We start from the raw sequence: 12,230 nt of genomic DNA on the forward strand, positions 1-12,230 counted from the left end.
CAACTTTGTGGGGAGTTAGTGGCCCGGGGTCGCGGGAGCCCCTGGGGCCTCCAACCGCAGCATCCCACCGGTTCTGGCCGCCGAGGGAGCCCGCGAACCAGGGCCAGACCCCCTCCTGGTCACCTGCTCAGAAGGGCTGGGCAGCCCCTGGGGCCTCCAACCGCAGCATCCCACCGGTTCTGGCCGCCGAGGGAGCCCGCGAACCAGGGCCAGACCCCCTCCTGGTCACCTGCTCAGAAGGGCTGGGCACGGCGGTGGCTCTTGCCTCCCAACGCCCTCAGGGCCCTGCAGACCCGGTCCCCTTGCCGTCTCCACCTCTTGGCCCCACGTCTCCTCGGATGAATGACTTGGGCCCCCAGTTCCCTTTGCTTTCATGAAACGGGGAGTGCGGAGGCCCCCCAGCTGCACATGTGAAATACATGCTCACCAAATGCCAGTTGCCTTCGCCGGCGGCGGCCTTAAAACCTGCAATGCCTGGTTGGCTGGATCCAGAGTCCAGACTTAATTTGGAGATAAGGTGGAGGGTTGGTGGTGCCAAAGCCGCAGGCGGTTCCCAGACTTCCTTTGCAAATCTCATGTATGTTTTATGGAGCAAAGGAATGGCTTGGCTGTTTAAAAGGGAATCTCCGTTGTAGAACAACCCCCGAGATGTGTGTGCCGCGAGACCCACTGCTCTCAAAAGTGAGGCCAGTGCGGGTGAGATGTATTTGGAGGGATGGTGATCCTGCCTGCGACTCACCTGGATACCTGGCCAGGTTCTCTCCCCGCTCTGGGCCTCAGGTTCCCACCTGGGCACAGATGTCCTTAACATTGGCCAAAATTGCGGGTTCTAGATGTTAGGGTTGTTCCTTTTCTGAAGCAACCCGACTCGAAAGTAAATCGGAGTTGGAGAAGTGCTTTGCACCGCAGGTGAGGGCTGATAGGAACCAGGTGTGACTGGGGGCCCAGATTTAGGTGCATTTGAGGTACACAGTTCCCCAGGGCCTGGCTCTACCCTTTCACCTCTCACCCCACCTAGCCAGACACATTAACACTTTGCCTTGCCTTAGGCCACCCAAGGAGCGTCCTGGCCGTGGCCACACCTACCCCCAGCTTTGGGATCCCAGGCAGGGCCTGAGTTGGTCCTGGCACCTCAGGAGGATGTGAGTGGAGACGGCGGTGATATCTCTTGGCTTTTGTCCAATCTCACAAAGTGGGGGCCAGTTCTAATGTGGGTCAAGGCGATGCTTGAAGACTGGGCTCCCCACGCCTCCTGCATGCCCGGCGGGGTGCAGGCTCTTCCGGGGCAGAGCTGAACAGGCTGTGGGGCCCTGCCCTTTGGCAGTTCCCATTGTTCTGCTTGAGTTTCATTTTCAAATTCTTTGGCACCGAGACTTTTAAAAAGACCAGTGCTGGCTTCTGCTTGGATCAGGGCTGCAGAGGGGAAGGTTGGGGGGACTCTCAGCACAGACCCACGTTCTCTGGACAAACACGGAAGGATGCAGGGGAGCTTTGTGAACCCTGAGTGTTGGGGGCACCCTCGATTTCTTGAGAGAACTCCTGAAGCAGGGGGCAGCCCTTTTCCTTACAGTCTCCTGCCCGTCATCCCTCCCTCCCTTTCCCCTCTTCTCAGCTTACTCGGGTTACAGACTGGGGGACTGGAACATTAAATGAATGGTGACAAAGGACAAGAATGCAGACAGATAACGAGTCCAGGCTCTCGTTTGCTCCTGCCTCCTGTTCTGGGACTGACTCCATAGCTCCCGCCCACTCCGCTGGACCCCGCTGGAACACTGCCCAGCTGACCTCCACCTGCAAACTTCCCAGGCCTAGGGCCAGGCCAGCAGTGGCGGGCTGTCACTTTTCCCTTCTGGTGCCATTTGGAAAAAGAGCACTCGTGGGTGTTATGGCCAACAGGCAGATTTGGGGTACTCTTGGGCCGTGTGGCCTTGGGCAATTCATTTCACCTCTCAGAACGGTGGTTTCCTCAGCCACAAAATGAGGATAATATGACCTCCCTCCTAACGTAAGTGTTAGGAGAATCTAGAGATTTGCATAAAGAATTCAGTTCAGTACCAGGCACATGTTAACAACAGCTACAGTTCTATGCTGTGGACACAATACAACACATGAGTAGACGGAGGCTCAGAGACGTTGAATCATTGACCCAGATCCCACAGGGGCCAGAGCTCAGCACCTGGGAGCCCCCTCCTCTTTGACCATGTTAGCATCTTCTATTGTTCTCTCACTGTCTCATCTTCAAGAATCCTGTTTTTCCTCCCACACTTTAAGAAAAAGACAGTAGATTCATTAGATTCATTGTTTCCCTCCCCACCCCTCCCAACCCAGTCCACTCGGAAAATACTTATTTAACGGAATCAGTGGTTTCGGTTCCAGAAGCTAAATGAATCCTGTCCCTCCTCCTCCGGCTCCGAGATGGCTTTTGGAAACCGTGTCACCCCTTTTATTACAAGCTCCTCTGCCCTCCTCCAGGCGCCTGGGCCACTCTGGGATTACAAATGGAGCCTTCTGCCTCTAGGGCACTGCCTCCGCTACCACGTGTCAGTGCGGATTGATTGAGGAGACTGGCCCTGCCCGGCAGATCAGTGACTTGTGCCGAGTGAGCCCGTGTCGTGCCTCAGCAGCAGGCGGATGTCCTTCCTCTCGCTCGCTAGCTCGCTCGCAGGCTCTTGAGCACACGTGCAGCCCTCACCTTTCTCCCTCTGCGGGCCCCACCTCTCCTTCCCCTTGGCGGGGCCTCCTGCTGACTCGAGCACACCAAGAGGCTGGCCCGGAAGGCTGGCTCCTGAGACAACTGATGAGAGCCTCAGGTTAACAGAGTGGGGAACCCCCACAGCATCCTGCAGAGCCTGTCCCAAGCCAGGCACTTCCCCCATGCAAACCAGATGGAAGCAGAGAGTACACAAGCAGCAGGGTGGCCAGATCCCTGGTGGCACGCCTTCCTTCCACACAGCACCTGCTGGGTGCTGGGCTGCCAGCCCTGCTGCTGAGGGCAGAGGGGCTTAGAATAAATCTTGCTGGGGCAAGGACAGGGCCGGCTGTAAGGCTAAAGGGGCCTGGGAGGCTCCACAGGGCCAGGGAATACCAAGACTTCGCAGTGTGGGGACAGCCACCTGCTCTTCCCAGGAGGGCTGTGCCAGTGCAGGGCGAGGGGAAGGAGAGATGAGGCCGGGCATCTGTGACGCGCTTGGTGTGAATTTGTATCACAGGATCTCGGCGACCTCTGCTCAGGAGGTGTGGGATGGAAGTCGTGGCTCCCTCTTTAGCTCCCACTGGTCACACTGGGCTGTTTATGTGACCGTGTCCATCTCTCCCAGGAGTATGAACATTTGTAGGGAACACACACCTCTGCTTCGTTGGGGTCTCCAGCATCCTGAGCGGGATGTGGGTGACTGAACGGGCACTGTGTGTTCGCCACAACCTGATGAGGCTGGTACTGTTATCAACCCCACTTGACAGATGGGGCCACTGAGCACAGAGTTTAAGTAACTTGTCCCAAGGCTCACAGCTTGGAAGAGGCGCAGGTGGGATCTGATCCCGGGCCTTCAGAGGCTGCACTCTTCACCACAGCTTCCCAGCACTTGGTAAACAGTGGACAGATGCGTGGACGCAGACAGTTGGTGGGCCCCGAGTCTGCAGGTGGACGGGGAAAGAGGCATGAGAGGCAGCAGGGTGGGCACCAGCCTCTCCCCAGGAACATGTGGAAGCCCTGGAGGCTGGGCAGTCTGCCTGGAAGACCTCGGCCTCCCCAGCTGGTGGCCTCTCTGTGCGCCAGGGCTTTCATCTCCCCACAGGTGAGCAGAGAGAGGACACGGGAGGAGACACAGCTGAGCGGCTGGAGGCCCCTGCAGCCTGGCCCCACGCGGAGCAGCCCTCAGCCCACTCCTGCCCCTGGTGGCACAACTCTCCCTGGGCGGCACGGAGCAGCCCTCAGCCCACTCGGCACTCCTGCCCCTGGTGGCACAACTCTCCCTGGGCGGCCCCTGTGCGCGGGCCCAGCACTGGTCACTGAGCTGGGGCCCAGTCTGGTCTCACACCCAGGACACCCCTGCCTCGTCCTTCAGCATATGGCTCTGAGTCTGAATTCCTTCCTTCATCGGGAAATTGGAGTGGGAGGAGGGGCTGAGGGATCCGCCCGTTTCCAGGGAGTGGGGTGTCTTACCTTCACTCCTCCCAACAGCCTTATGAGGCAGAGATTATCATCTTCATGGTACAGACAAGGAAAGGAACAGAGAGGTTGAGAGATATCCCCGAAGTGCCACAGCTAACAGGTGGCAGAGCTGGGATCTGAACTCAGCCTTCTGGCCCCAGAGCCCCCGCTGCGCACCACAAGGAGTTAAAGTGAAAATGAAATAATCTAGCCATCACAGTGCAAAGGCGTGTCCTCAGCACTTCACCCGCATTAACTCACTTAATCCTTACCGCAGCCCTGTGAGGTGCACGCTGGCATGAGGGCATCTTGCAGACGAGGAAACGGAGGCCCAGAGCCGCGAGGAAGGGGCAGAGTTGGAATGTGAAGCTGGTGGGCTGGGCAGCAGGCTCCAGCTTCGCTTTATCACGAGATAACAATAGGGAGGGTCCTTTCCTTTGGGATTATTTCTGCTTGAAAGCTCAGGACTTTTAGCCCCATCTCTGCGGGGCTCCACGGCAAGGCAGTGCCACATGCTGAGGCATGCTGGGAAAAGACTTTGTTCCAGCCTGTTTTGTTGACACGCTCTTCATTTTAAGCCCGAAACCCAAGCTTCCTGCGAAGAATTCAAACCAGGGAGAAAAGTGCAGCCACGATACAGCCACCACTCCCTCTGCGTGGGGCTCCCTGCGTGTCCTCGCCCCTCGCTTTCACGGGCCCGAGCAACTCCCACTTCACAGCTGAAGAAGCCGAGCCCAGAGCTGCTAACAGGATGCCCAGCGGCACACAGCCGCGAAGGGCTAGATCTGGGACCTGTCGCCAGGTCCTTCCTGAGAATCCCGACTCTTCTGACCACATCAGCGGCGCCGCCCCCTGGGCACAGAGCGGGGTCTTGCTTGCTGGCTTGGAGGGCAATGCTTCTGTTCATCTGCCACAGGCTGGTCCCTCAGTGTCAGGATCCCCGGATCCCCGGGGAGATGCCAGGACACAGGTGCAGATCTGCAAAGCTGGATGCCGCCTCCTCCATCAGGGAAGCTGAGCAATGTGGCCATCGATGCCCCCTCCACTCCACCTCCCTCCGGCGACTCGGGAGTGGCTGCCCTGCCACCAAGATGACTGTCATCTGGAAGCAGCCATGCCACGTGAGGTTCCTCATCCCTGCCCTGCATCTCCTCGCCAGGACAACTGCCCAGGCACACGTGTGGTTCCAGGGAAGGGAGAGCAGCAGCGTCGACAGATTCTCCGACTCCCAGCCGGTCCTCCGGACTCGGCCTCTTCCCGGCCCACCCACCCCTGCAGCAGGCTCCTCAGTTACCCAGAGCCAGCTCTGCCCCCACTCCCTCTGGCCCCAAGGTTTTCAATGGGTCCCAAGTGCCTTCGGAGTTCGAGTCGATTCTCCTCCACCTGGAACACGAAGCCCTCATCTGGCCCAGCTCCATCCTCCACCTTCTCTCACGTGTCCTATGCCGCCTCTTTGCCAAACACAGTTTGGAGCTGTGTTCCCGCCCGTCTGTGCCCCAAAGCGTGAAGCCCCTCCTCTTCTCTGTATGTTGGAATTATACCCTCTTTCAAGTTTCAGTCTAATGCCACCACCTCCTTGAAGCCTTACTTGAACACTCATCATAAATTCATTCAACAAACACTGACTGAGCCCTTGCCATATGCCACGCCTTGAGCCCAAGGGTCCCCGTTGTCATGGAGCCTGCAGTCCCATGGGGCCATTAGAGGGAACGGCCTGTCACGTAAATAATCATTTAGTAACAGCCACGACATACATTAGTGAGACAGCGTGGCAGGTGCCCAGAAGGTGTACCATAGGACCCTGGGTCTTGGGGGTCCAGGACATTTGGGATGAGAACTGAAGGACAGACAGGAAGTAGCCATGTGCTGAGGTTGGAAGAGAGCTCCAGGTGGCAGGCACAGCGAAGGCCCTGAGATGGGGGGAGCAAGCAGATTTCGGGAAGGGAAAGGAGGCCAGAGCAACATAACAGACACGAGAAGCTGGAGATGCAGCTGAAGCAAGACAGCGCAGGCCGCAACAGGCGTGGGGACTTTATCCCACGGGGACAAGGGGATCCCAGCAGAGGGAACAGTCAATACTCGTTTTTACCGATCCTGCCAGCTGCCCTGTGGCTGAGCATCTTCTGCAAAGTGCAGGCTTTGCGTCCGACCAGCCCTGAGCCTCAGACATCTGGTCATTCGGACGTGGATTACCAGATCCTCCTGGACCGAGCTCCGAAGGACAGAGCTGGCCTCCAGTTCTCCCGCACCATCCCCAGCACACGGAGCTGCTCCAAAAGCATGTGTGGAACGAACGAACAGAGAGGACGAGACACTTACCAGCATTTCCCCTGGAAGGGGCCAGGCTGCCTGAGGGGCCTTCCATGTTCTCTGGAAATCACAAAATCAAGGTTTTAGTAAGGCCACGCCTCAGGGAACCCCTGAGAGCAGAGCCGGCACCCCGCCGATGTCCACACCCAGGGCCAGCACCCAGCAGGACCCCGCACGGGCATCTGCCGGTGACCACCTCGTGAATGACAGGCAACAGAGCGAACGCCCCCAACAGCTGTAAGGTGCTTTCCACACGAGAGTCCGGGCTGGGGCCGCCCTCCCAGGTGGGTACGGCTGCCGCTCCGCTTTACAGAGGAGGAAGCCGAGTCCCCGGAGAGGGAGGACCCCGGCAAGTCATGGCAAAGCCAAGACAAGAACCTGGTCATCGTTCAGGCTATATGGCTCCCATGGTATTAAGGGCACTTTCCAGAAATTTCTTCTAAAAATATTCTGAAGTGACATATTTCATCAGGATGCCTGTCACGCCAGCAGTGGGAGCCAACACACCAATCCTCGCAGGCTGTTCCCCTACCGTCAGGTCCAGGGCACGGGAGGCCCTGAGTGACGAGTCCGTGGCTCCCTGGGATTGGTGTCGGCACACAGCAGGCACTCAGCAAATGCTCAGTGTGTGAGGGAGTCAGCTGATTTGAGGGACAACCTCGGAGAACATTCCTACAGCTCTTAACGGGTGTGCTGAGCTGCCTGCATTAACTCAAGTCATCCTCACAAGCCTCTGGGGTGAGTTTACAATGATCCCACTTAACAGGAATGGAAACTGAGACTCGGGGCAATAACTCGCCTGCGATCACAAAGCCAGCGAGCGGCAGAGCGGGGACGTGAACCCATGCAGAGCCCGTAAGCCAGCCCCATGCCCTGGCTGAGTGAAGGCGGACAGAAACCTCCCGGAGAAAGACGACACCGCGCGCCCCTGGAAGGCCATGGCCTTGTGCGGCGCCCCTCCCCCGTGCACCAGTGACCGCTAGTCCCATTCCCCGTGGGCCCCGGGTGGGCAGTGACAAGCTGGGATGGCAACCACCTCATTACAGGCTTCATGTCTCCCCAACCTCCCTCCCCAAAGGTCTCTGGACTCCCTGCACCTGCCCTGACTCATACGGGCTCCCAGCGTTATAACCTCACAGCTCCTTTTTGGTAGCAGGTGAGGGGTACGAAAGGACGGGAGGGTGGAGGGTGCAACCCTGAGCGAGCTCCCCAAGCCCTCCGAGCTCGGCCTTCTCATCTGTAGAATGGGGACAATAATAGCGCCCGCCACAGGGCTGCGCTGTTTCCATGATCCTGGCCTCAGTTGCACCATATACTGTAGTGGAATCACTCATTCTGCCATCACCCAGCACAGACCGTGGAACAAGGGGTGAGCAGGCTGTCCAGCTCCAAAGCTGTGCTAAGGAGAGGAGGGGGAGCACGTGAACGGCCAGGTGTTCGCGGTAACTGAGCCTCACAGCCAGTGTGGGCCGGAGGTAGCTCCCCGGCTCTGTATACGCCCACTCCCAGGGCGCTTCCCGAACTCGTGCACATCGCAGGGTGCTGGGACAGCCCCATGCCCTCCTGGGGCCTCCTGGGAGCCACGACCCTGCTGGGCCCTCTCGGGTCCCAGCTGCAGCCCAGGTGAGGTGAGCTGCTGGAGCAGGAGGAGCAGCGGGAAGGCCAGGCACAAGGTTGTTCATCTGCGGCCGAGTGAAGAATAGGAGGGAAGAAACATCCTTTCTGGAAAAATCAATGGGCAGATGATACCGCCCAAGTCACAACCTACATGGAAGCCATCCAAGAAAATCAGAGAGACAAGAGAATCACAGCCCCTGGGTCTTCTGTGGCCACGCAGCCTCTCAGCCAGGGGAAGTGAGAGGCGAGCCAGCCCCAGCCGCCATCCTACAGGGAGGAGCACCGGGGCGCAGGTGGGGGCCACGGCTCGCTCAGGGCCCCGAGGTGTTTTGGTGGCTCTGCCAGGGGTGAGGGGTGTCCAGCCCAGGTGGCTCATTGGCAGCGGCAGGTGGGCCCTTGCGGATCCCCAGCCATCGGCTTCCCTCTGATCTTGCCCATACTACCAGGGTGCCAGTGTAGCCTCACCCAGAAAACACCAAATCTCCGTGGCTCTTCCTTGCATACTTTTGGCTTCTGGGGTGCCCTGTCCCCCCACCTCACCCTAACATGTTGGGCAAAGTTGGGGGAGACTGCCTAACTCATAGTAAGTGCTCACAGATGTGAGTTATCACCAAGCACGATCATCAGCCCCATTTCACAGCGAGGGATTGGTGACCCCCACGGACACTGGGTGGGCGGTCCTTCATGCTCCTCGGCTGCCTTCTCTCTAAGCTAACAGGCATCGAGTGCCCTCACGCCAGTCAGGGACCAGGCATCCACGCTGCTTCCCTGGCAGGGTTGGCCCAGCTCAGAGGGGGGCCTGGGCCGGTCCAGGATCCCAGGAGTCCTGAGACTCCAAATTAAGAGGAGATCCAGGCTGGCATGGGGTCATCTGGGAACCCTAGCACAACAAGGCCAGCCTGAGAGGCCTGACTTGGGCGGAGCTGGAACAAGCCAGGATCCTAGAGAACCTTCTGAAGCTCTAGGATACGAACACCCAGAAGGCGAGTTTGCAGTGACCGGGAGATGTTTGTGTGAACCTGCCCGCTCTGTCTTCAAGTCAGGGTCTCCCTTCCTCCAGAAATGGCTCCCACTGCGGAGAGACTGGCCGGTCCCCTTCCCCTCCCTGGGCTTTGCCACGAGGTGACTAGCCTTTTACACCTTGAAGCTCTGCTCTTGCACTTCCTGCTGGTGGAATGCCCTCCTCCCCTGCCGTAGCCTGGCTAACTCCTACTCATTCTTCAAGGCCTTCAAATGCCACCTCCTCTTGGAAGCCCTCTTTGATTGCCCTTCAGAATTCACAGAGGCACTCCAAGGAGAACTTTTTTCTGTGCCCCTAAGTTGCTGGTATAGTCAGCTCCCTCATAACCACCGCTGTCATTAATTGAGCACCTACTGTGTGCAGGTGCTGCACCTGCAGTCTCTTTATTTTTTTTTAATTTATTTTTATTGATTTCAGAGAGGAGGGGAATGGGAGAGAAACATCAATGATGAGAGAATCATTGATCAGCTGCCTCCTGCATACCCCTCACTGGGGATTGAGCCCAAAACCCGGGCATGTGCCCTTGACCAGAATCGAACCAGGGCCCCTTAGTGTCTGCAAGCCAATGCTCTATCCACTGAGCCAAACCAGCTAGGGCTTCACCTGCAGTCGCTTCAATCCCCAAAACCAGCCTGCAGGTAGAGGTTACTACTCCCAGGTCACTGCCTTTTAAAACCGACTGGGAAACTTGCCCGAGGCCACACAGCTAGAGAGTGGCCGTGGAAGACTGTCACTCAGGACCGCCCGGCTCCACAGCTACCAGGGCACATCCGATCGGGGGACTGTGGAAGGAGGGCCTGCTGCGCCTCTCCATCTCTGTATGCCTGCAGGGTGCCAGCTCTGTGAACCTGGACTGGGTGATGCAAGCTGACTGGCCAGCTGGCCCTCGCCGTGGCTACCTGTCTGGTGCTCCCAGCACCTCTGGCCAGGAGGGTCTCAAGCCCAGGCCTGGAATGGACCCAGCACCTTGGCCATGGGCAGGGCCTATTCACTCTTCCTTCCCTTTCCATCTGGCACAGGAAGCTCCAGGGGACACCAGAGCCCGCAGACCAGGCGAAGGCCAGGCAGGCACTGCTCCTCACCACTCTCTGGCTCCCCTGTGCAGCCTGACCTGTGGGCCCAGGATCTGAATAGATACACAAGGCTCCCACGCATTCCCAAAGGGCCATTATTAAACTACCAGAGGCTCTCAGCACGGGACAGGCACCCTCCTCACAGACGTAGCTGCAGCTTCCCCCACCGTTAGCTCCCCGGGAAAAGTCCCCACCGGGTGGGTCTGCCCAAGGGAAGTGAGCCTCTCACGCCTTCTCGGATGGGAGGCAGGGCGACTGTCCCATCCTGGTGGCCCAGATTCCTGGGGAGCTGCGGGTTTCCAGGCACAGACCTCCGTCCGCATTGCTCGGCTCCGGGCAGGTACTGCGAACGCTGAGGACGCCTGAAAGTCCCTGCCCCCAAGTGACCACAGTGTGGTCAGTGCTGTGAGAGAGGGAATGGAGGCGGGCGGGGCACAGGCCCCAGCCCATCCAGATGGAGGGCAGGGGAGGCTTCCTGGAGGAGGTGAACTGAGTCCAGAAGGACCTGACCTGGCCAAAAAGGAGGCGTTGAGGTCAAGGTGAGGGACCGGCTCCTGGGGAAGGAACAGTGTGTGACGGGCTGGACCCCGCTGGCCACGGCCTTCCCCTGACCTTCCAGGTGAGGAGGGGCCCTGCCCTGGCTTCTCGGGTCAGAACTCTGGGTCTGTGCTCGGGCCTGCGCTCGGGCCTGGCCCTGTGACGCCCACCCTGTGCCTCCCCTGGAGACCTGCTCCAGAGGTCACAGGACCACCTGTGTGCAGACCACGCACCGGCCGGAGCCTTGTTGCAGCCCGAGCCCTGGGCTGTGATTGCTTCCCAGCCCGGGTCCGGCCCAAGCTCCTTGCCCCCACAGCCTGTCAGAGGAGGCAAGGTCCTGGGACACTTTGCCAACACCAGCCTGGCAGCAGAAGCCTCTGCCAGCCTCCGGGGCAGCCAGGCCAACACTGCGGCGGAGGGCATACCGGCCCCGGCCTGTCTCTGAAGCCCCATCTCAGCCTGGGTCCTGGCTCTTGGTCTCTGCTCATCCGGGGGGAGCAGCTGTGGGCAGAAGCAGCCGAGTGAGACCTCAGCCATCCACGCTAAGGGAATGACAGGAACCGTGACCCGGTCCGGGGACAGAGACCTCCCAGGGAGGCAGCCAGCCAAGCAAGGGCAATGCCTGGGGGTCAGGAGAGCAGCCCGGGCCTCCCGCAGCGTGAGGAGGCGCTGGGTGCAGAGAGGAGGGAGGCCGGCTCCTCCCCGCCATGCCGGCCTGTCTGTCTTCAGCACTTCACTGTAAAAATAAATGGAAGCAGCACACGCCAGACAGAAAAGAGGGAGGAAAAAACCCCACACCGCCCCACACGGGCTCCCTTGGCGGGTCTGGGCCAAGGCCTTGGCCTGGGTGACTTGCTGCTGCTTTTCCCGGGGAAGCTGCCGGTGCCAGATTTGCATTTACCACAAACAGAGACAACACAATGTCATAATCCTTCTCCTGTCATTCTCCCCTCTCTTCCTCCTCCCACCTCAGACACACACACGCTCACACAAAATGACGGCTCCCTCGACAGCCTGAGTGAGCAAAGCCCTGGATCTGCCTCTTAATTGCTGGCGTTTCTCGCTGGCCGCCCGCTCCGTGCCCATCGCCCAACTTGCAGCAGACCACCCACCGCCCCCTCCTTTGTCCCAAGTCCCCGCTGACAAATGGCCTGCTGGAGGTGGGAGAATAAATATGCCTGGAAACGATGGGGGGGAGCGAGAGGGAGAAGCCAGCCCCCGCCCCCGCGGCTGCCTCTGCACCCTCGCGGCCGGGATCCTGGCCACAGATGCTGGCTGGACCGGAGGGGACGAGGGGCGGTGAGGGTAACTCTGGCCCCTGGGACTCTGAGCAGGGGCCTTGCCCTTCACGCCCCTGCTGCTGCCTGGCGGCTGGGCTCCCAGCGCAGCCCCTCCTCTCCGCCCGCCCGTTCTCCTGGGCGCTACTCTGAACATCCCCCGCGCCTCCCTCCCTCCCGCGCTCTTTATGGCAGTTTCAAAGCTGCAGCCGCCACTTGAGCAGCTGCGGCCTTTGATGGGGACA

The 12,230-nt window shown here is 59.4% G+C and overlaps 1 protein-coding gene across 3 annotated transcripts in view; it reads right to left on the bottom strand.

Moving 5' to 3' along the window:
* TCF20 (transcription factor 20 (AR1)) overlaps window positions 1-12,230 on the bottom strand; it is a 163,002-nt gene that overhangs the window by 81,571 nt on the left and 69,201 nt on the right. For all 3 annotated transcript variants that reach the window (XM_005860641.2, XM_005860639.2, XM_005860642.2), the window contains exon 2: window positions 6,470-6,520. In XM_005860641.2, coding sequence (XP_005860703.1) covers window positions 6,470-6,520 — 51 coding nt within the window. The remainder of the gene's footprint in view (window positions 1-6,469; window positions 6,521-12,230) is intronic.

This window comes from Myotis brandtii, unplaced genomic scaffold (genome assembly GCF_000412655.1).
Source record: "Myotis brandtii unplaced genomic scaffold, ASM41265v1 scaffold138, whole genome shotgun sequence".
Taxonomy (NCBI): Eukaryota; Metazoa; Chordata; class Mammalia; order Chiroptera; family Vespertilionidae; genus Myotis; species Myotis brandtii.